Here is a 25,387-nt window from a genome sequence, read left to right as displayed (position 1 = left end):
GGTTATATGCTAAGTATATGTTTAATTGTGTTAGAAACTGCTGAATTGTTTTCTAGTGGTACATACCTTGTATAGTAGTCACCAGCACCCTGATCTGATGTACTTTATTAGGTGGACTAGCTCAGGATATTTTAGGTACGTAAACATATTATCTCTTAGTAAAGTGTTTTACTTCTTATCTTTAATATATATTCTTTTGTTTAAATCTTAGTCTTTTACCATTAAATATAATGTTAACTGTAGGCTTGTTACATACAAATGTCTTTTATCCTGTTGAAGAAATTCCCTTCTATTCTGACTTTGCTGACTTTTTTGAATGAGAATGGAATTTTATTAGATGCTTTTTCTGTATCTTTTTTTTGGTCAGTCATGAGGCTTGAACTCTGGGCCTGGGCGCTGTCCCTGAGCTCTTCAGCTCAAGGCTAGTGCTCTGCTACTTGAGCCACAGAGTTTTCTAGGGGTTAATTGGAGATAAGAGTATCACGGACTTTCCTGCCCATGCTAGCTTTGAACCTTGATCCTCAGATCTCAGCCTCCTGAGTAGCTAGGATTACAGGTGTAAGCCACCAGTTCCTGGCTTTCTGCATCTTTTGAGATTTTGAGATGGCCTTGTTTTTTGTTTTTTTTTTGTTTTTTCTCTCTAGTGAATGTAAACTAAGCTTGCATTCCTAGGACAAATCCTTTTAGCAACAATATATATTTGGCTTGATAATAGTATGTTGAGGAATTTGGTTTGTAGTTTTCTTATAGCATCTTTAGTTTTTAATACCAGGGTACTGCTGCCAAAGATTGATTTTACAAAGTTCCTGTTTCCTCTGTTTTCCAAGAATTTGTATAGGATATTTTCTTCTGGCTCAGTAGATCGAATCAGTGAAATTCATCTAGATTTAGTTTTCCTTATGGGAAGCTTTAAATGACAAATTTGACCTTCTGATATGTATAAGACTATTTAGACTTTCACTTATCAAGGTTTTATCTCTCAGTGAATTTTTCCACTTCATTTGAGTTGTTGAATTTATCAGCATAAAGTATTTCTACATTCCCTAGAATCTTTTTAGGATCTGTAGAGTCTTTATTGATGTCCTTTCATTCATATCAGTGGTTTTGTTTATTTCTTAATCACTTTAGCATTTATCAGTCCTATCTTTTAAAAAAAAACTGGCTTTTGGCTTCATTAATTTTTTCTCTTGCATATGTTCCATACCATTAATTTCTGTTCTTACCATTATTTCCCCCCCCCCTTTTTTTTTTCTTTTTTTTGGCCAGTCCTGGGCCTTGACTCAGGGCCTGAGCACTGTCCCTGGCTTCCTTTTGCTCAAGGATAGCACTCTGCCACTTGAGCCACAGCTCCACTTCTGGCCGTTTTTCTGTATATGTGGTGCTGGGGAATTGAACCCAGGGCCTCATGTATACGAGGCAAGCTCTCTTGCCACTAGGCCATATCTCCAGCCCCTATTTCCCATTTTTTAACTTCAGTTAATTCGTTCTTTTCTAGGTTCTTAAAGTAGAATCTTGAAGCATTGACTTAATCCTCTTAAAAATAATTCATCTAAAACAGTGTCTTTCTCTTAGCATAATTTTTGCTCTGTACTCTCCGTATTTTGAAGTGTGTTTTCATTTTTACTCAGTTTAAAATGTTAAAATTTCCCTTGTAAAAATATGGCCCATAAATTGTTCAAAGTATGTTTTGCAATTTTCAAATATTTTGTGATTCCACAGATTTTTTGTTATTGATTTTAAATTTAACTTTAAGTCAGAAAATATGTACTGTTTTATTTGATTTTATTCCTCTTAAATGTATTGGGATTTGTTTTATAATCCCACATATGGTCTATTTTAGTGAACATCCTATATATAGTTGACTGTTTATTTGCTGTTTTAAAGTAGAATGTTTTTGTAAATATACACACATACACACACACACATATATGGTCAAATTGGTTGATGTAAAATCTTCTGTATTCTTAATTTTCAGTTATTCTGTAAATGTAAGCAGAGAGTTAAATACTGAAATTTTAAAGTTTTGGATTTGTCTGTTTCTATTATTACTATTAATTTTTTTTTTGGTTGGTCCTGGGGTTTGAACTCAGGGCCTGGGTGCTGTCCCTGAGTTTCCCTGCTCAAGAATAGTACTCTGCCACATTGAGTCACAGCACCATTTCTGGTTTTTTAGTGGTTATTTGGAGATAAGAGTCTCATGGACTTTCCTGCCCAAGTTGGCTTTGAACTGAGATCCTCATATCTCAAGTTTCTGGAGTAGCTAGAATTATAGGTGTGAGCCAGTGGTGCCCAGCACTACTAGTATTTTTGTCAGGTGTTGTCTCATATATCTTAGACTCCTTTTTAGGTGCATATATATTTAGGACTGTTATAATTTTATGAAGAAATGACTCATTTATCATTGCGAAACAATACTTTTTATCCTAGGTCACATTCTTTGTTTAATAGAGCCACTTGAACTTCCTATAATTAGTACTTCTATGATATATCGTTTTTGTTGTTTTACTTTCACTAACGTGTGTATGAGAGACACACACACACACACACACACTGGTGTTTGAATTCAGGGCCTCAAATTCTCATCTTGCTAGCTCAGATGGTACTCCATCACTTGAACCATGCCTCCAACCCAGATTTTGTGTGTGTGTGTGTGTGTGTGTGTGTGTGTGTGTGTGTGTGTGTGTTGGTACTGGAGCTTGAACTCAGTGCCTGGGCTCTGTCCTGTAGCTATTTTGCTCAAGGCTGTCACTCTGCCACTTGAGCTACAGCTTCATTTCCAGCCTTTTTTTTTTTTGTTGGTTGGAGATTAGCATCTCATGGACTTTACTGCCTGGGCTGTCTTTGAACTGCTATCCTCAGCTTCCTGAGTAGGTAACATTACAGGGGTGAGTTTTTCGCAGAATATTTTGGAAATGGAATCTTGTAAACTTTTCTGCCCCAGCTTACTTTGTACCACAATCCTCTGGATCTCAGCCTCTTGAATTAGCTATACCAGCTACCAGCTCCTGCCATGTGTTTTGAATCCTTTTACTCACTCTTAAGAATCTTTTCCTTTTTATTGGAGATATTTAGGATGATTGGACTTAAATCCAATCCAACAAACAATACTGTTGCCATGCCATCTTTTATTTGTCCTGTTACTGGCTTTTTTTTCCCTTGTCCTGCCTGCTTTTGAATTTAGTTTTTAAAATCCTATTTATGTTCACCAATAGCATATTAGTTGTATCTCTGGAGGGTGTGTGTGTGTGTGTGTGTGTGTGTGTGTGTGTGTGTGTGTGTTTCTTGGGGTTTGTGGTGGTGGTAGGCATGGAGCTTGAACTCAGGGCCTGGGTGTTAGCCCTGAGCTTTTTTGCTCAAGGCTAGCATTCTTCTACTTTGATTGGCAGCTCTGCTTTCAGTTTTCTGGTAGTTAATTGGTTATGAGTCTTACGGATTTTCCTGCCTGAGTTGGCAATGAACCTGGATCATCAGGACTCATCCTCCTAAGTAACTAGGATTCTAGGCATGAACCACCAGCACCCAGCTGAATATATATCTTTATCTTATAGTAAGGCCTCATATAATAACTGATATTTACAGAGACTTTTCCTATATATTTTCATATCCCTCCTCTTTTACACTGTTAGCATACATGCTACTTCTGTATATAAGTACCATAACACATTGTTATTACCATAGTTCTTAAAGAAAAATAAAAAATTTACTTGTTTTGCAGTTCTCTTGAGGTGAGTTTTCACTAGAACTAGGCTATATAGTATATTATAAAGTATGTTCTTCTTGTGTCTTCCCTTGGATGTTCAAAGTCATTCTCCCTGGCCAATAAAAACTGAGAGGTCACAACTCTTTCGGACACATAGAATTGTTCAGCTACAGCTTTCTTGAAATTCTTTGCCCATTGTTCTGATTTTTGCCCTATAATATGTACATCTTAGTACTAAAGAGAATTCCCTGTGCAAATTTCTGGAGCTCTTCCTCTTCCCTATCTTCTTCCTCTCTGATCTGTCGTACAATGTGTAGCTACTTCAGTCTCCCAAAACTGTGACCCCATCTCCTCATCTGAGGAAAAGAGCCATACTCTCCTTGGCTTCTCCCTTCTTTTGCCATTGTCTAGAACCTAACTTAAGGCAGAAGTTTGAGAGAGTGTAGGATTTACCTAATTTGATTATGATTCTGTCTCTCTCAGATATTACATATTTTACATGTCTTCTTATAGTCCAGTGTCTGAAAGCAATGTATATTTTATCCAGTTCTAGTTATTTACTACAATGAAAGGCTAGATTTGGCCTTAATTTATCCTTTCATTTGACATATCTTAAGGATTATTTTTAATTGAGAGAATTTTCTTTTAACTTCTTTTGCAACTTTTTTGTTGAAGATACCAGGCTAACTGTCCTATAAAATGGCCAACAGTCCAGATTTTGCCTAGTGCATTTTGTGGACAATTTATCATATCCATCTGTCCTATGACTTATAAAGTGGTAGTTGGCTCTAACTATTGTCTGATTATTGTAGGGTATCTTGACCTTGGCACTGTTGACCATTTAGGGCTATATAATTTGTGATCATGTCCTCTCCCCACTAGATGTCAGTAGTATCCCCTTGCTCAATTGGGACCACCCAGAATGTCTCCAGAGGCTGTCAATGATTTTAGGCTCATGTCCTGCTAGGAAAAGAAGTCTGCCTTAGCAACAGAACCAATTTCAAGAATATGAATACATTTACCTAGCAAAATTAACAATACAGAATGTTACCATTTACAGGTAAGGATTATTTTCTATTCAATCTGCTACCAGAAACATGTTCAAGAAAATACATGAAGAAAATTTGAGGAATGTGTTGGTTGAGGCTGCACAGAATAGCTCACACAGAAGTGCCATGTAGAGGATATGAATTCTTTTTTGAGAAGGACAAAAATAGTAGAGGTGATAATAATATAAAATGATTTTAAAATACATGCAATTTTCAATTTCAATTTTCAATTATGAGTTGCTTCCAGAAACGTTTTTCTGTAACTTGAACATTTTTAAATGTTGGGCTTCTATAAAGATAAAAGAATGGTTTGCTTTGGTGAGGCAAAACTTATAGTTGCATTACAAACCAATAGTTTTGGATTTGCTGATAGGTATTTCAGTAATGTATTTTTCATACTTAAAATCTGTGTGGTATAACATTATTTTAAATAAATCAGGGGAGGTTAATAAAAAATAAGCCTTTTAATTTAAACATGAGTTGCCATTTTTGTATTTGCAAGTGTTATCTGGATGAAGGATGGCAGGTAATACTTTTTTTTTTCTCTTTTCAGAAGATTTAAGAGCAAGAATGATACTAAGAGATGAAACAAAATCTCCCTTAATAACCCTAGCTTTAATGACCTAATCTTAAAGATCTGTTCTGTGTCAAGTTGTGTGCAGATCTCTTGTGGAAGGCATTTGAGAGAACAATATAGGGCCAAACTCTGCTTCCTTGAGCCTCCCGCCCTGTCTTCTACCATTATGGGCACTCAGAACCTTTTCTCCCATTGGTAAACTTCAGTTTTGAAACATTGCTGATTTCAAATGTGCATCATTCTTCAATGGCACTTGAATGAATATTTTGTTTTGTTTTGTTTTTGTCAGTCCCTATAGGCCTGGGTGCTGTCCCTGAGGTCTTCAGCTCAAGGCTAGGGCTCTACCACTTGAGCCACAGGGCCACTTCGGTTTTCTAGTGGATAATGGGAGATAAGAGTTCATGGACTTTCCTGCCCAGGCTGGCTTTGAGCTGCAATCCCCAGATCTCAGCCTCCTGAATAGCTAGGATTATAGGTGTGAGCCACTAGCACCTGGCTTGAAGGAATGTTTTTATTTTAGGTGTCTTTCATATTACTAGTGATTTCAGTCTTGGTATGGTTATGATTAAGGCTTTAGTGGGTAAATTTTAAAAAGTCTGAAATATAATTATGGAGCTAGGTAATCAGGGAGCTTTCAGTTTTATTTGCCTTTTTCAAGTAACAACCTGGAGGGCTAATTAACTTCATTTCCCTCAGCACTTTTTGCCTGTGTGAAGTGTCGCTTCTCCTTTCTCTGTCTGAGGGTGGTCTGTCTTTCTTTTTATATATATATCATCTTGGTTTTTCTTTCTGTCTTCTTTTTTTTTTTTTTTGCCAGTCCTGGGGCTTGGACTCTGGGCCTGAGCACTAGTGGTCCCTGGCTTCTTTTTGCTCAAGGCTAGCACTCTGCCACTTGAGCCACAGCGCCACTTCTGGCCATTTTCTGTATATGTGGTGCTGGGGAATTGAACACCAGGGCCTCATGTATATGAGGCAGGCACTCTTGCCACTAGGCCATATCCCTAGCCCCTGTCTTACTTATTTCTAACTTTTACCCTCACAGCCTTCCTTGTCTTTGTATGTCCAGTTTTCTTTGCTCTACTTTCATTTTTCTCTTTTCTTCCCCTATTTCCACAATTATCTGTTGTACACTCCTTTGACCTCACATTTGCCAGGTGGGCACTCCACTCTTCAAGCTACTCCCCTAATGCAATTAAAATAGTTTAGAGGTTCCCTTGGATATTTGTGGCACAAAATTGGTGCTGTTCTGTTTGAAGGCTGATGGGATACATTTGTGTGAATCTGAAAAATTATGTTTGTGTTTTTACAAGCAGCACTTGAAGGGCTGTTTTTCCTGCAATGGCTTGAAGTTAAAAGGTGTCCCATTCTCCTGTCTCACTACCCCGCTTGTTGCTCCACCACATGCTCACCTCCCTCTTTCTGAGTTGTCTCCTCTTCTCTATTTTCACCTGTTGCTTGGTTTTGCCCATCTCCCTGTGTGTACACCCCCATTTTATCCAGTTCCCACACTCTCCGGGGTCGTTTTCTGTGTGTCCTGTGTGCGTTCCTTTTTCTCTGTGCCCCTGCACTGTGCAGTCAGGCTGGGCGTGGTTCTGGATTGTGCCAGCCCTGAGGCGGACCTTGTGTGTTGCCCTGCAGCACGTGTGCTGCTTTCTGTAATCGTGCCTCTTTACTCGTTTTCTTTGAGGTGGTTTGTTAATGCGGTTGAAGAAAGCAGATTGGCCCAATCCGTAATCCTGCAGTCGCTGGCGGGTACCGAGGTAGCTAGCACATTCTGCTAGGGTGCTGCTGGCAGAATGCTCACTTGGGTCACAGGGCTTGGGGAGGGTGGGTAAAGGTGTCTCAGAGAACTGTTTTACCAGAAAGTTTTCATCCGGAACGCCCATTAGTGGGATTGAGGCTTCAGGTGACTTTTCCCCCTGCTGGCAGCCGCCGACTCGTCCAGCGTGCTGGGGACGGCGTCTGGCTGAGGTACTGAGGCTGCGAGCGAGCGAGCGGCCCCCACCGGCTGCAAGCCACGCCTCCCCAGGCGAGAGCCAGTGAGATGGTCGTGGAGGCGGGACTTTCGCGGCCGGCGCGGTCGGCGCGGTCGGCGCGGTGGCGGCGGCGGCGGCGGCGGCTTGGCCGGGCGTCCGTGGGCTGTGCGTGGGGGATGGGGGCGGCGAGCTCCGGCCCGCAGAGGTGGCGGCGGCGGCGGCTGTGAGAGGTTGGCGGGCGTCCGCATCTGGGGCGCAGGATGGAGCCCTGCGGTGAGTGAGAGCCTGCGGCTCCCGCTGGGCCGGGATCAGGGTTGCCCCGGCGGTGGCTGGCAAGCTGCACTCCAGGGTCGCCGCGGCCCCGGCGCGGGCCTCGAGTGGAGGCTGGAGCGGGCAGGACCGGGGATGGAGGCTGGTGCGCCTCGGTGAGGGTCCCCTCGGGCACAAGCCGCGACCGGAGCACTACCGGAGTGAGCTCGGGGCACAGGAGCCCACGCCGGGTGGGAGCTTCTCGCCTGGCCGCTCGCTAGTGCGGCTTGCAGTTCCCAGGACGGGTCCGCAAATACTCCACTCGGGAAAACTGAGGACAAGCCCGACCAGTGTAGTGCCGACCACAGCAGGACGTGAACCGGGGCGCCTTTGCTCCGCCACCCTCTTGGGTCCTCGTTCCTACCGGCCAGCACCGAGGTGTTTTAGGATTCCAGCCGAAATCCTTTTCCCCATTCGTCTTCGGGGTGATCGCTGGAGCCTTCCTCGGTCTCCGTAGATTGTCCCAGTTATGCTTCGGACACATTTGATGGTTTTAATTTAAAGAATTATGTTGGTTGGGTAGATTGAAGGACACTTATTGACGGATAAGTCGCATCTGTTTTTATATTTTTCTCTTAAGAGAGAGTTCGCCCCAATTCTTTTTCTGAAGTGGGAAGTTACCTTAACCAGGCGTTGCTGGGCGCCCCTTCCCTGACGCTGGGTGTGGTGATCCGGTCTCCGTCCCTTTCCTCGGCCGGTTTAAAGCCAGGCTGGGGAAGGGGACGTGCGCTTTGGCACTGGACAGCTCTGGCGAGTCCCGGGCCAGCCCTGCCTGCAGGAATGCTAGACATGCCGGAGCGTGGGAGGCTGGGCAGCTTCCTATTTTTTAAGCAGGCTGCGTCCAAACTGCCTAGGAATGAAGTGTATGTGTGGTGCATGCCTTCCTTTAGAAATTGTTTGCATATTACTGATAATAACTTTCTGTCGTGTTCCTGTTCAGCTTTTGTGGGGAGTGCTTATTAAAAATATAAAGACCTTCAGAATTAACTACTGATTTTTTTCAGTATCTTGAAATAGATTCTTACAAGTCAGAAGTTGTGCTGAAAAAGCAGATTTCTGAAATATCTAAAATATTTCCTCAAGTAGAAATAGTAAAATGGGAAATACTAAGAACAGGTCTTTGCAGCAGCTTTATATGTTAGAGACCTCCGTGCCTAAAATGAAAGTCATTTTTATTACAATGTACATTATGAGATTTTTGTGCTTGGGACAGTGGACATTTGATTGACACAGTGGGATACTTGAGTTTTGGGAAAACCCCTAGGATGTTTGCGTCCACAAATATTTTGCTCAAAAATCTGTTTGCACAGTTCAAACTTCACTTGGATGCAGTCTCGTAGGTTTCCATGAAGTCAGTTAAGCCTCAGGGATTGTTTCCAGTGCTGTATTCTGGCTGGCTTTTGGTAGATACAGTGTGAAACTACAGCTTGTTTATTACTTAAGTGTGTTGAAAAACAATCTCCCACAATAAAGTACTGCTGGTAGTAATGTCTTACAGTCTTCTTGCTAAGTACTGTACTAAGTACTTTCCATGCACTAGCATTTAATTAAATTGCCCGTTGCAGTCTGTTATTAACTTTATTTTATGTTGCCACTAACTAGAGGATGTTCATTTCTGTACATGGGAAAGTAGTGTATATGAGCTTGAAAAGTGTCTGTCATCTAAACTTTACCATCATCATTATAAACGTTTGGTTTAAATTTGTTATTCAAAACATCTCTTCATTCGTAATGTTTCATTTAAATTTTTAAGTGTTAAAATAGTAAAAACTAACAAAATTAACACATTAAATATAATGCTTTCTAGAGTTCGAATATAATCCTTTTTCGGTGTGCGTGTGTGTTGTCTAAAAATGTTCAACCACTTTGTAAACAGTTTTTACAATTTTGGATTACTAGTTTGACACATAGTTACTTAGAGTAACCATGTTTTGCTGTTAAAATGAATGATTCCAAATTTCTGTTGTTTTTCTTTCATTTTTATAACCATCTGTACTAATTACAGTCACTAATTATCTAGTTTACTAAATTTAAAAGCTTCCAGAAGTAAACAGAAAAGCACAAACTGCAAAAGTGATTAAGTTTGTTAGTCTAATTTCTTATCAGTGATTTGTAAAAGAGCTATGCACACAAAGCAGTTGAGTTTTATTGTTTTATTTTTGTTGGTGAAAAGGGAGATTTAGACAATAATTCTCAAATATTGCCCTAGATTCATTTTTAGAAATGACCCATGTAAAGTTAGAAACTAGCTTAAGTGTAGAAATTATATTCCCAGAAATAATAACTTGAAATTAACAAAAAGATAATGAATAAAGGAACTTTATTTAAAAGGTTTTAAAAACAATTGAGGGTATACTCTGTTTGATCAGGAGTAATAATAATAATAGAAGTGCAACTTTGATTCCAGTTTTTTATAATCTTGTCTTCCTTCATCTAGCTTCAAATGCTTCTTTTTCAGAATATTTTAGAGAATTTTTAGAATTTTCTCTTTAAAAGCTGTAACCAGCTAGAATTATTTTGTTTCTTTAAAAATCACATGTAACTTCTAAGCTTATTGGTCCACATTTCTGCAGATTCAGTCATCCTGCAGTTTTGAGAAAGCGCTCCCTTACTTGCTAAGCATTGTGCTGTGAGCAAAGAAACATGGATAACAAGCAGACCCAGGCTTGATTTCCTCCAGGTTGTAGACTAGATGGGAAGACATGCAGCATCTATTTGAACTTTGATACATACAATGATAGAAAGTATAGGATACTGTTGACTTTCTAGTATGGAGCACCTGCTGAAGAATCTGCTGTAGTTTGGTGGTGGTGGTGAAGAGGGACTGCAAGTCATACTAGAGAGGAGGTCTCTTTAATGGAGGAAGAGGAATATTGCAAGCAGATAAAACCACATGTAGACAGGACCCCAGGTCAAATAGTTTGTTTTTTTTTTAAGCTATAAAGTCAAGTTAGTGAGTTGCAACTTGCATTTTAAGATATCAAATGAAATAAAATAGAAAAGAAATGTACTCATCACCTTACTATGTAACTGTAACCCCCCCTTTACAATAAAGATATTTAAAAAAAAATCCAAACACATCACAACGATCCTTAGCCAGAGTCTGTGTCATAGAAAACACAAATGCATTTTTACAAACAACAGGAACAAGTATTCACATGTGTACTGGTGCAAAGTTCTTTTATGCTGTGGATTAACAATAACTGTTGCAAGAAGGAAAAGGAGGTGTGTGTGTGGTAGGAGTGCTGAGAGATAGGAATATGACTCCAGATAACAATGCACAGGGAGGTGGGAAGTAGACCTCATTGTGTCAACTTTTCACTTGTCCTCTGGGAGAGTTTTGAGCAGAGCAATGACATCATGAGATTTATGTTAGAAAAATTCACTCAAAATATTTGTAATGGGACAAGAATCAATGGGAGAGATCATCTGGGAATTAGTGCAGTAGCTCAGACAAGAAATGGTGGTAACTCACTAATGTAATGGAGAGACAGATTAGAGAACTAATCAGGAAGGGAAAAAAATCTATGGAATTGTGTTCGATAAAGATATAACAACACTTTCAAGATAAAAATATTTGAAAAATTTGTTTTTGTTTTGTTTTGAGACAGTGTCTCTCTTGCCATCATGGCCCAGGCTGGCTTAGATTTCTCTATGTAGCCCCACACTGGTCTTACTCTCAAGCTTTACCACCTAATGCTAGGATTACCTGTGATAATGCTGATCTAATTTAATTCTTTTGGCTGTTTCCTTTCTTATTTCAGGAAACATAAACTAAATTGAGACTTTTAATTCTTGAAAAGTAAGAGGAGGATGAAGAAGGAACAAATTTAAAACTTTCTTGAGGGCCAATGGACCAGAATTAGAATTTTAACAAAATATATTTATTTTGTGACCCCTTGTGCTGAAACATTACCTTTTTACTATATTATCCTAAAATCTCCAAAAATTTTATTCTTTTTTTAAATTAAATTTTATTGATAAGGTGATGTACAGAGAGGGTATAGTTACATAATAAAGTAGTGCGTACATTTCTTGTCATATTTGTTATATAACATCTTAATGACATCTTAAGATGTTACATACATCTTAATCATATATTTATTTGTTCATGGAGAGTATTGAACATCCTTAGTTTTTTGATGAGCCTTGATAACGTTTTTGATGAGCCTTGATAAACAAGACATGTGTTCTTGTTCTCATGTGTATGCATCTTTAAATTATCATAACTGAACTTGTTTTATGTGCTGAATGGATACTTCTGTCACATTCAATTTGTGTTGTCAATGTTTTTCTCACTTTGTAAGTGAACATAGAAAAGCGAAGAGATGATTAACAGTTTATTTAGGTTATACAATAGGTGTTAGAGGAGAATTTTGAAGCATTTCTCCTGTCTTCCTTATTTTTGAAAGTGATAGTCTGGAGGCAAAATATGACCTTTTATTCAGTCATATGAAATATCAGAGCAATATTCAAAAATTGAATAAGAGGCTGGGAATATGGTCTAGTGGTAGAGTGCTTGCCTCGCATACATGAATCCCTGGGTTCGATTCCTCAGCACACATATACAGAAAAGGCCAGAAGTGGTGCTGTGTGGCTCAAATGGTAGAATGCTGGCCTTGAGGAAAAGGAAGCCAGGAACAATGCTCAGGCCCTGAGTTCAAGCTCCAGGTCTGGCAAACACACACACATACACACACACACACACACACACACACACACACTCTTAAGAAAATTCTGTATCCCAAGAATTAAGAGGAAGTTATTTAAGAGCACAGATTTTGGTGTTAGGGTTGATTTTGGGTTAATTCCCACTTCATCATCTGAGAATACAGACAAAATTTCAACCTCTAAACCTCACGTTCCTCACTTGTGAAATGAGTGTCAAAATTGTCAGGATTACTGATGCTTCCTAAATGGAAGCAGTAGAATTTGCGGTATTTTATTTATTGTTAAAAAATTTAAAAATAGATGACTGAGGTGGGCTGTGGGCTATTGGTGAAAACTTAGTATGTTTGCCTGGCTGATTTGGTGTTTGTGTTTCTCTTTCTTCCCCCCAAAGGATTTCAGTTTTTCTGACTGTTTAGTGAGAGGATGATTGCTCACAAACAGAAAAAAGCAAAGAAAAAGCGTGTTTGGGCAGCAGGCCAACTCTCTACTGATGTTACACCTTCTGAAATGGGGCTCAAGTCTGTAAGTTCCAACTCCATTTTTGATCCGGATTACATCAAGGAGTTGGTGAATGATATCAGGAAGTTCTCCCATATGTTACTATATTTGAAAGAAGCTATTCTTTCAGGTTTGTCAACTTTTTTCTTAGCATTCTTACTGGATAGTTTGTTAAGTTTTAAATTGGCAGTTTAGCCACAGATAAGTTTGTATACTATGGTAGGAACAGGATATTCTGCTTTAGTTATTTCATGACTTTTCCCTCCCAAATGTTTGATGTTTACAATGTAAATCATTTTTTAATCAGATAATAGTACAATACACAATAAAAAGCTTTGTTTAGTGTGAGGAAGCAAGACAGTGAAAAAGAACAATTAGTCTCTTCTTGCAGGTCCATTTTACATGGGACAATTTGGAACCAATGAAGTTCTAACCTTCTTGCCAATGGTAATACACTGGTTGGTTTTTAATAAGCAGATTCATGTTTTCCATATTGTCAAAATTTAAAATTATTGCATTTGCATGAAACTTTTTTGAAACAGTCAAACTTACTACTGTTTTGCTGACCTGTAACCTTTTCTTAAGGTTAAGGGATAATCACCAGATTGATTCTCTGCCTAATTAGAAATGGATAATGGAAGGGCTGGGAATATGGCCTAGTGGCAAGAGTGCTTGCCTTGTATACACGAAGCTCCGGGTTTGGTTCCCCAGCACCACATACATAGAAAATGGCTAGAAGTGGCGCTGTGGCTCAAGTGGCAGAGTGCTAGCCTTGAGCAAAAACAAGCCAGGGACAAGGCTCAGGCCCTGAGTCCAAGGCCCAGGACTGGCAAAAAAAATAAAATAATAATAAGAAATAAGAAATGGATAATGGACCATGAAACTCGATTCTTCTGAAGCAAAGGACTATATACATCCCTAGATCTTTCAACTCTTACACTTAGGTCTCTCAACTTTCACTGTCTCTTTAATATTCAATTTGATGTCAGTAGTAATAGAAGCAGTTCCTATTCTTTTGTAATAAATAGCAGTTCATAATTGTTTATCTAGATAGAGAAAGTGAAGATTTCCAGTGGTATTTTATAAGAGGCTCCTGGAAATTCATAGACATGTATCAGATTTCAGCAACTATTTCTGCATATATGTTAAGTATTTATACTAATACATGTTTTATAAAATCGAACCTAAAGTCACATTCTTGTGCTTGTACTAAATTAAAATTTTATTTCTAAATAAGTTGAACTTTTTTGTATTGAAGCTTAGTATTTATGTTAAGAAAACAAATTAGAATAGCTTGAATTCCGTTTTTGTCCCGAAAACAGTAATCATACGTTCTTGTGAACTTGTGTAAATATTTGTAGAAAAGAAGTTGTTCACATTCCATTAATTTTAGTAGTTTAATTTTGAAGTCTACTTGTGGATTTATTAAATGTCAATAAACTTGTTATTAGTGAAAGATATCCTAAAGACATTATTATATTGGTAACAAAGTTACTAAAATGACACAGCTGCCATTTATTTAAAGAACATAAAAAATTTTGTAATAAAGATTTGTTAGCTGGGTTAATTTTTTTAATTAAGTTTACATATAGTAAAATTTATCCTTCTTGGTGTCTTTTTCATTTCTGGTTAATTTTTTAAGATAAAATTTGAAATGATAAATTCATGGAAAAACTAATTACTTCAATTTCTGGTAAGACACTATTTAACAGCGATTTAAGTTGTTTTAAGTAATATAATTAACATAATATAGTTAATAAGATATTTTAGTTCAAATTTGTTTATTGTTATTTTCCTTAAGATATTTATAATCTTTTAAAAATTTCTCATGTTAAGTAGTAATCTTTTAAAATGAAGATGGTTTAAAATGAGTTGGACCACTTCTCATCTTTAAAGTTTTTTTTTGTTTTGACTTGATTCAGTAATTCAACTATTAGAAAGGAAGAGAATTGAAGTTGGTCCTAAGTGAGGAAAGAAAAAAGAAAAGGAGGTGTAAAATACAAAATGAGTTTATCTCAAGATAAAAGGATATGTATAGAAATTTAATTTTAAAAATTTTATGGAAATTATTTTTAATAAGAAAGCCAATATTTAAGGATTAGACTACCTCATTTATAATCAAAAGTCTGTTTAATGATTTTTTAAAATAGACGGTTAAGCACTTGTTGCTCTTGCCAGTAATTAGTCAGTACTCAGAATGCTGAGAACTAAGGATTGAGGTTTGAAGCCAACCTAGACAGGAATGTTTGTGAGACTCTTATCTCCAATTAACCAGAAGTGGAGCTGTAGCTCAAGTAGTAGAGCTCTAGCCTTGGGGGGGGGGGGGGGGGTGGAGGGGGAAATCTTAGGAACAGCACCCAGGCCTGGAGTCCAAGTCCCAGGACCAGCACTTAAAAAAAAAAATAAAACCAACAAAACCCATTTTGATTCGTATTTTTGGCCACAGTATTTTCATTTATTGCTTCAAATTGATTTTAATACTTGATTTTTAAGTCACAGTTAAATGGACCTATGTATGCCCTAACAAAAATCTACTGGAAATTTGACAAGAATTTGTTTTCTTTGTGTTGGATCATTGTTATCAAAGTCTTAAAATACACTGTTTGAGTTGTAAAACCTTTTGGTTTTGTTTTCTTTAAGGAAGTATGAATAAACATGTGAAAGAAACCCACTGGAAAAGAATGCTTAGTAATATGCACATATTTAATTTTGAACATGTCTTTAGAGTATCAGACTGCCTATTTACTTAGAGTTATTACAAGGATCACCGAAGTTTAGTCTTCAGAAAAGCAGATAAAATATTTAATAGGCCACAACTATTTCAGGTGACAAAATTGCACATATTCCTCTGGACAAAAGGTCCTGGGTATAGAGAAATAACCTTGAACCTCTCTAGTGACCACCATAGCAGTGAACAGTGGCCAGGTTTTCTCGTGGAATGCAAGAGCCTTGTAAGTAATTTCTCAGTGCCCTTCCCAATATTTAGTCTTTTGTCTCTTTACTATGAAGGGTCCCAGTCTTTAACCGTTTGTTATATATTTATTCACATGCATTAGCTATTTGCTCTTAAGTATAACTAACATGGCTATAGAGTTAAATCACCTTCTTGTCTAATCAGAATACAGTTTTTATGTTTGCATTAGCTGCAATGAGGTCATGATCTACAAATTGTTGTGACTATTGCCTCAAGTAAGTGTTTAATCATACTGTTGAGGTTAGACTGAGATTAATAGACTTGTGACTGATTTATGGCTATGGTCTCCTTTGTCTCCATAGTAGATAGTAGAAATTATATGCAGGTTGAACATGCCTCATCCTAAACTCCAAAATCCAAACCTTTCTGAGCCCTTTGGCCACCAAAAAGTTTTAGATGTCAAAACATTTTGAATTTTAGATTTTCAGATTAGGGATGCTCAACTGGTAGTTTATGAAAATATTCCCAAAGTGAAAAAAACCTAAAATCTGAAATATTTGTGGTCTCATTTGGATAAAGGATACCATTTTTGATAAGGGACACTCAGCGTCTAAAATTATATGTGGTACTTTTCCTTTTACTTTCACATAGAGTACTTCTACATATAAAAATGTTTAATCATGGGTCTCCTACAAAGGCAGGTACCTTCACTCCTTATCATGGATGATATACATACATACATACACACACATATACACATGTGTACATATGTATGTATAATCAAGATCATACAATTTTGTTAGTCTTTTAATGTTGATAATTAATGGCTTCCTTTGGAGCCTAGATGTTAATGCAGAAGTGTATATTTTTTTCCATGCTCCTTCAGCTCCTTTACATCACTCTGTGCAAACACTGCTCAGTTTCATTAGCTAATTCTGTACTGTGGGAACTATGTAGTCTTGCCCTGTGAGTGATAGCAATGAGGTTAATTAAAAGTAATAATTTAGCCCCTCAGTTGCAGTAGCTACTTTTCACATGCTCAGTAGCACATGTGGCTTGTAGCTTACCATTACAGATCAAAGATAAGTACATTCTGTTATTTCAGCAACTTCTGCCAAACTGTCCTGGTAAAGACATTGGCCTTTATTATTATTGAAATGAGTTCATGAATTACAAATATGTTTATATCTGTGGTATTCAAAGAACCCTAAAAAACATTATTCCTTGAAGCAAATTTAAGAAAATTGTACCTAGAAGTGAACATCTAACCAGATGCCAATGCTTCACATGTATAATCCCCTAGCTACTCAGGAGACTGAGATCTGAGGATTGTGGGTCAAAGCCAGCAGGAAAGTCCATGAGACTTATCTCCAGTTAACCACCAGAAAACCGGAAGTGGGACTGTGGCTCTAGCCTTGAGCTGAAGAGCTCAGAGACAGCACCCAGGCCCAGAATTCAAGCCCCACAACTGATTGTCCCCCCACCCCCAACAAAAAAAGCAAGAAGTAAAGTTGTGGCTTATGTGGTAAACTATAAGCCTTGAGCAAAAATGCTTAAAGGACAGTGCCCAGGCCCTCAGTTCAAACCCTAGGAATGGGACCCTAGGAATGGGAAAAGAAAGAAACAAAAAGGGGAAAGGAAAAGAGGAGATGGGAAAAATAAGAATGAGAATGTGGCACTTATATCACATGCTACCATTTTATCATTTTGTGATTCAAGATTTTATTGATGTTGGGGGTTATATGTTATTCTGAATGATGTACAGTACTTAGCTAAATACAGCTGAGTGAGATGTATTTTAAAGAGTATTCCTTCTTCCTGTGACCCACCCCATTCTATTATTTTTTTGTGTGAATTTTATATCTATCTTAAATGTGATGTTAATATAAATTTCCCAAATAGGACTGTTAAGCTCATGTTGTAATAGTGATTGAGGAACTGATTAGAAAAAAAGAAGTGTTTGTCAAAGGGCTTTGTGCATCCAACAGTTTTAATACATGCATGAAGTCTTTCTTCCTTTTTCTTTTCTTTTTTTCTTTTTTTTTTTTTTTTTGCCAAGTGTAAACTCAAGGCATGGCTGCTGTTCCTGAGTGTTTTTACTCCATGATGGTGATTTATCACTTGAACCTTATTCCTCCCTTCAGCTTTTTGGTGGTTAATTTGAGATAAGAGTCTCACAGACTTTCCTGCTTGGAATGGCTTCAAACTGTGATCCTCAGGTCTCAGCCTCCTGAGATTATAGGCTAAGATTATAAGCATGAGCCACTGATACCTGGTTGGAATTTTTTTTAACTTACAAATAAATGCAAGATCCTGAGATTGTGAAAACACACCATTCTTACTTTGATAGGACAAGTGATTTTGTGACAAGTGGTTTTTGTTTCAGTTTGGTTCGGTCTTACACAAGTAGCAGATGGGGAATTCCTAGTTTTAGCTCTCTAGCCAATGTTATTAGATTCATTATGAATACAGGGATAATTTTGTCATCTTATATTAAAACATTGAAGATATTCACTTGAATGCGCACTTGGTGTTTGTTGATGATACTGTAGATTACCATGGAGTGTATAAGTTCAGGTTTATAGTTGTTCCTTAAGGAATATTGTGTTTCCAGTTTCAAATAGCAGAATCTTAAATGTTCTTCTAGCTTATACAGTAATTTTAAAGTATGTCTTTGTTACATATTTCCCCATTCCTAAGCAGTAGCGTCTTCAATTAGCAATTCTCTTCAATTTTGTTAAATGGAATAGTACACAGTGTCTACTTTTTCTGCTGTTTGGTGCTTAGAAGTGTTGACTGATGTTATAAAATATGTTTGAAGGGAAATGGTCTAATAATTACTATAATCTCTATATTTCAATTATATATATATACATACACTTTAAATGGATTTTAATGGAAGTTCTATTATGACTATGTTGCCTTGTTTTTCTTACGTTTTTACCCCTTTTCTTTCCTCTCCTTTTTTTTTTGATAGAGGAGAGGTGATGGTGGTTTTTAAATAGGTTAGGAAGAAGCATACAGATTTATTACCAGTTTTAGATAAACTAGTTACATTTTTAAATATGCTTTCAAATTTAAGAGTATATTTTTATTTTATAAAACATAACTCAACCTGAAAAAATTATGCTAAGTGAAGTCAGACTTGCATATCTGAAAGTTAGGCAGAAATTATAAACATATATGAAAAGACATACAGGATCATATGCTTTCATACACAAATAAATTGACTGTGGTGTGATATATTCAGGGGAGGATTGCAATAGGGTAACTCCTTTAGGTAACTAACTTAAAGGTTAACAAAATGAATGCCAGAAAGCAGAACTGTGTTTTTGGGAGGTGGGGCATTCAGTGGGAGGCAGATGAATGGAGAAAGGATGGATGAATATAATCAGTGTTCAGTGTACCTATGTGGCTATGTATTAATATGTAATATATTAATATGCGTGGCAGTGTATTAATGAGTTTATATATGTAAAGCTCTTAAAGTAAGTGCTTTAAATGCCAGGTATTATTTTTATAGCTCCCAGTCACAGAGTAAAGAAAGCTGCTGCTCCTCAGCATTCACTTTCATCCTGTGAATTCAAAAGTTAGAACAACAAAAAACTAGGAGTTTCCTAGTGATAAGTTTGGATTTTTTTTCTTTTGGTTGTTTTCATTGCTTTCCCTAGAGAGCTTAAACTGAATTAACAAGACCAGCTTTAAAATTATTGTCAGTTTTTCTTTTTTTAAATCAAGGAAAACATGATTTTTTTCATTTGTTTACTTAAGTATTTCCATGAAGTGTTTGCAGTATAAACACTGAAGTATTGTGTTAGTGCATGAGAACCAAAGTGTGGAGCTGGCCGATCTGTTTTCACTTGATAAGCTGAATGAAGTAGAAAATAAATGGCACAAATGGGTGAAATAATAAATCTAAATTAAAGTGGGACTAGATAAGCAAACCTTGGGATTGTTTTACTCTTCTAGATAACCAGTATTAAGGCTAATTAGATTTCAGTATATTCACATCTGTAATTTCTTTTCAGTATAAGTTCAACTTTATTACATTTTTAGTGAGGCCATTGTGACATTTAAAGATTATCTTGTATTTAGGTATAGGACTAAACTAAATATTTGGATTTAAATTGCCATGTAAGTCTGGTGCTAGTGGCTCATGCCTGTAATCCTAGGACACTTGAGATCTGATGATTGTGGTTTGAAGCCAGCCCATGCAAGGAAGTCCATGAGACTCTTACCTCCCATTAACCACCAGAAAACAAGAAATGACACTGTGGATCAAAGTGGTAGAGTGCTAGACTGAAGCAAAAGTGCTCAAGGACAGTGTCCAGGCTTTGAGTTCAAGCTCCATGACTGACTAAAGAATTAATAAATTGCAACGTATAGAAAGCATTCTTATTTCCAAATAGTTGGTTGTCTTTTTAATTTTTTTCAAATTTTTCTGGTGGTTGTGGTACTGAGCCTGGTGTGTTTGCAAGGCAGGAACTCTACCACTTGAACCACATTTCCAGCCTTTTTTTTTTTTTTTTTTGAGGTAGAGCCTTACTTTATGTCTGGGCTGGCCTGAGCTGAGATGTAGGGTCTTCTTTAATGGCTGAGCAAGCCTGAGCTGTAATTTTCCTGTTTGTGCTTCCCATGTCACAGGCAGTGACAGGCTTACCCTGTGCACCCAGTCCTTATGCTTCCCCAGTATGCACCACTGCTCAGCCACTGAAGGAGATGGAGTCTCAAGAACTGGTAGGCCTGGATTAGCCTTCAGCATCTGCCTCCTGAGTAGCTAGGATTACAGATTTGCAGTCCCACACTTGGCTATTAATTCCAATTTTACATGTGAAATGAAACTGAAACAAACCAAAACATTGTGAGTTCTGGATATAAGTATGTTGGTTACTGAATGTATTTCTATTAAGGCACATCCATTTTCAAGGGTATTTATTTTGAATGGATCATGGGTTTACTAATGATCATTATTTGTGTATACTTAAGATAATTTCATTTCTGTTTATATTTATAGGTACTTTAGAAGGTAGGGAGAATAGGAATTTCTATCCATTTTTACTGGTTATGAATTGAAATCAAGAAACACTTAAGGAAAGTGGCAGGTCAAGGATTAGAACCTAGATTTCCTAATCAAAGGCAATATTTTTCTACTACACAAAGCAACCATGTTTCTTTACTACGTCTTACTTTACCCATTGTGTTAGTTTGTGGCAAAGGAGAGGAATATTTTGGCATTGATGAAGGAGGCATTTTGTTTTTACTTTGCTTCATTTTACTTGTGGTGGTACTGGACTTTGAACGTAGGGCTTTATGCTTGCTCTGCCTACCTTGTACTTGAGCCATACTCCCAGCCCTGCTGTTTGCTGGTTATTTTGGAGATAGAGACTAAGGAACTTTTTTTCCTGGGCTGGTCCTGAACCCAGATCTTCCAGATATTCAGAAGCCTTTTGAGTAGCCACGGTAACAGTTATAAGCCACCAGTATCTGATAGAAGGAGCTTTTTAAACTCCTCAAAAACTATAAAAAGGTATACTTTCAGTTCTCCAGAGCCTTTTTGCTTCATAAAGAGTATGAAGTAATTTTATTCTAAGAGAAAACTATTTAATAAAAGTAACTATTTTCTTAACCATTTCTGGTTCACATAAAGGTTTGCTAGTTTATGAAGGTCCTACTGAAGTATTATCAGGATATGCTAATGATAGTCTGATAATAGTCCTAGTCATTGACCCTTATGTAAGAGAATATGTGAATCTTTGTTTAGTTATATTCACTGGGCTTCAGAAGTGTGTTTAACCATAGGAATTCCAATTACTTACAGTGTAGTCTGAAGTATGTTATTTGATAATTTAGTTAATATTTTTCAGGATGTTGATTTGAAACAAGTTCAGTGTCTGTTTCCTACATGGATGGACTTTCCTTATAGAAAAAGAAAAGGAATTTCAAGTTGGTAAATCTTTAAGAACAACAGGTATTCACGTGACAGATTTATATTGCTAAAAGGATGCCAAAGAATTTTTGCTTAAGCGTGTTATATCATATGTGTTGCCTACTATATTAGAAATTAAAACTGACAAAATTTAAAAATATTTGTCAGATGCTGAGGGCTCATGACTGTAATCCCAACTACTCAGGAGGCTGAGATGTGAGGATTAAGGTTTGAAGCAGGAAAACTTTATGAGACTCTTAATCTCCAACTAACCACCAAAAAGCTGAAAGTAGAGCTATGGCTTAAGTGGTAGAGTGCTAGCCTTAAGCTAGCACTTGAGATTGGGTCCTGAGTTTGAACCCCAGTACCAGCACGAAACTTTTAAAAAGTAATTTTGAAGTATTGTCTTCTATTTATTTGTCTTTACTCTGAGAAGAGCAGAATTTAATCACTTTGATTTATTTAGACTTTAATGCCATTAAGATTTTGTCGTTATTATCCCACACTAGATTTGAATATTCATGTTTGTTATTGATGCTCATTTCAAATCAAGCTCTTCACCTGAGACTTCAAAACTAGACAAAAATTCTGAGGGTATATTATATATATTTAATCATTTATATTAGAATAAAAATGAAAATATCTGCTTTTCTTTTTAAAAACTATTAGCTGTGGGTCATACAAAAATGCATGAGATAATTCTCCTTTATTTCAAAAAGAGCATTTTTATTGTTCATAGTCCATGGTTTGGGGCCTGTGATTGTGAATGTGGTGGAACAAACACCTTTGTACCATAAACATAAACTATGGGACAAAAAAGAAGAGAAAAAACAGGGATTCCCATAGTCCTCTTCCAGGATACATCCCAGTGACCTGAGGGTCTCCTCAGGTCTTTGGGGGGGACATTCAGTATATGATTAAATCTCTAGTACAGTACAACTCTGTGATAATTGTTCAACCTTGTTTTGGGTACGTAGGCAGAAGTACTAGCCTACACTAGCATTGTAGTACGAAGTACAGACTTTGCTATGTATAACTAGGCTAAACTAGGAGTCATAATTTCTTACTCATATATATATATATATATATATATATTTGGCCAGTCCTGGGCCTTGGACTCAGGGCCTGAGCACTGTCCCTGGCTTCTTCCCGCTCAAGGCTAGCACTCTGCCACTTGAGCCACAGCACCGCTTCTGGCCGTTTTCTGTATATGTGGTGCTGGGGAATCGAACCCAGGCCTCGTGTATCCGAGGCAGGCACTCTTGCCACTAGGCCATATCCCCAGCCCCTTACTCATATTTTTTCACAAATTTCTTTTATTTGAATGGGACTGGCTTCCATTTTAAGGGTAACCTATATCTGCTGCTGCCTAAGATAATAGTTACTGGCTGCAGATGTTTATAGAAAGCTATGTTCCAGCCGGTGTTCTAAGTGCTTTATGGGTTTTAACTCTAACAACTCTACTCTCATTATCTTCTTTTTATAGGTGAGAAAACTAGACAGAGAAAGTCACTGGCTTGGAGTTTTTCAGAGATAGAATTGAAAATCAAATAGTCCGATTCCATAGGTTATTGTGTGTTTGTGTGTGTGTGCATGTGTGTGTGCGTGTGTGTGCACGCGCCGGTTGTGGGGCTTGAACTCAGAGCCTGAGTGCTGTCCCTGAGCTCCTTTTGCTCAAGGCTAGCACTCAACTACTTGAGCCACAGTTCTACTTCTGGGTTTTTTTTTTTTTTTTTTTTTGTAGTTAATTGTTAGAATCTTGCTGGCTTTCATGCCTAGGCTGACTGGGAACCCGAATCCTCATTTCTCAGCCTCTTGAGTTGCTAGGATTACAGGCATGATTATTGGTGCCCAGCGAGAGGCTATACTTTTTAATAACCATACAGTGTTCTCTTAACTAGCTACAACTACCTAACTGACCACTGAATTACTAATTTCTTTTTCAGTAACTAATTATGATATACTTACTGTAAAACAAACAAAAAACCCACCTAACATCTACAATTATTAGCCAGTTGAAATAGTTATTATTTGGTTAAAATAATACTTTAAACTTGATATTATATTTTCCTTAGTGAATTTTGAAAATCATATAATTTGAAAAAGCCAAACCATCTGCTAATCATTTACTCATTATTCAGTTCAAATACAGCAGTGTCAGAATTATTCAACTAGACACTACTTTATCAACTAAACTGCTCATGTGCATTTCCTTTGCCTTTAGTTTTCCAGTTCTACTTATTTCCATAGTTGCTTAAATTAGCACCTATTCTCCACATCATTAAAATTTGTTGGATGAGTCAGATTTTCTCCTGAAAGGCACTGTGTTCTCTTGGCTTCCAGCACTTCTTGGATTTCTCAGACGTTTCACCCTAGAATATTCTTTGCACTGATATACCCAACTCCTTATATCACCCCCTCCACTTTTAGCCTGAACACCCCTCTCCTGTCCTACACATTTCTTTCTTTCTTCTTAATGCAGTTAGTGCAGTTAGATGATGGTAGAATAGTTTGCCTTTTTATTCTGTAGATTTTCTTTTTGGTGATGTTCTTTTAATCTTTTTGGAAAAATTTGTGTAATTAAAAAGAGCACTTTAAAAAGTGTTTGTTTTTTTATGCTATTTCAGTAGGAAACGTCACCATTAAGAGCATGAGCTCTGAAATTTTACACCCTAGGTTTAAGTTGTTGCTCAAGTTTAATAACTTCTGAGATTGAAGCTGCTTTAATTTTCTCATCTGTATAATGAAAAATTTTGGATTATCTGCCTAGACAGATTGAGTGAGACAGAATAAACCTTTAAGTATTTTTAAGACTATCCTGCTTACTAACAATAAATAGTAATCATCATTAAACACCATTGCTGTGTAACGTCACAGAACGGAAAATATCAGACTACCATATTTAAGATAAGTTAAATTTTTAAAGGTAGTGTGATTATGTATTCTGGTTACTTAGGATGATGAACTAAAATAAACATCACACTAGCATGATTATGAGTATCATCCTCCTTTTGATGCACATAAGTATTTTGGTTTGGATGGTAAATGATATGGTCACCATATTTAGAGGTGGTGAAACCCTCTTGTGCATCCTATTGACCAAGGTGGTGTGAAAGAGCAGATGGGCTGGCATTAGAGTAGTGTGAGACCCTGGGGAAACATACAGCTACCAAGGACAGCTGGCTTTGTCCGAGCTAAGGAAATCTGGAGTTTTTAGATGGTCCCCAATTTTCATCATTGGCAACTAATTTTTTAAAACAACACATAACTAAAGATATACATGCATTTTATTGTAAGTTAAGTCACAGTTTTGAAAATGTTGAGTCAAAAGATGGTCCTTACTTGTACCCCTATGGGTTACTGGTTTCCAATAACGAATAATGTAGTTAAGCTCTTAATATGGAAACTGAATGCTTGTTTTATTTAAGTTGGTCAGTATATGAGACTTTGGGGGGGCTTTTGACATGTTGCTATATGTATTAAGATATGCATGATAATAAGGTACAGTTCAGCAGTGGAGTGCTTTGCCTTGCATGTACAGGGCCCTAGGTTTGATCTTTGTTGCCTCATTGGAAAGAAAGTAAGTGATAAGAGTAAAACAGGAAAGCATCTTACCTTGCTTAATTGCTTCAAGGGAAATCTAGATAGCGTATTTAGACTGATGAATCAAAAAAAAGATAATACAAAAGTGAGCATGACTGTGACCACTTTTGAACTCTTAATGAATTGATTTAGGAATATCTGAAGCCTATAAAGATTGTATATTA

The 25,387-nt window shown here is 37.2% G+C and overlaps 1 protein-coding gene across 4 annotated transcripts in view; it reads left to right on the top strand.

Moving 5' to 3' along the window:
- Arhgap29 (Rho GTPase activating protein 29) overlaps positions 1-25,387 on the top strand; it is a 67,372-nt gene that overhangs the window by 10,559 nt on the left and 31,426 nt on the right. For 3 of the 4 annotated variants that reach the window (XM_048351997.1, XM_048351995.1, XM_048351998.1), the window contains exon 2: positions 12,674-12,910. In XM_048351997.1, coding sequence (XP_048207954.1) covers positions 12,706-12,910 — 205 coding nt within the window. In that variant the 5' untranslated portion in view covers positions 12,674-12,705. Of the gene's footprint in view, positions 1-7,441; positions 7,576-12,673; positions 12,911-25,387 lie in introns of those variants that run through there. The other variant, XM_048351996.1, reaches the window with a different exon arrangement.

Source organism: Perognathus longimembris, chromosome 7 (assembly GCF_023159225.1).
Source record: "Perognathus longimembris pacificus isolate PPM17 chromosome 7, ASM2315922v1, whole genome shotgun sequence".
NCBI lineage: Eukaryota > Metazoa > Chordata > Mammalia > Rodentia > Heteromyidae > Perognathus > Perognathus longimembris.
The sequence above is the reverse complement of the archived record's forward strand: the minus strand, read 5'-3'. Positions and strand labels throughout refer to the sequence as shown.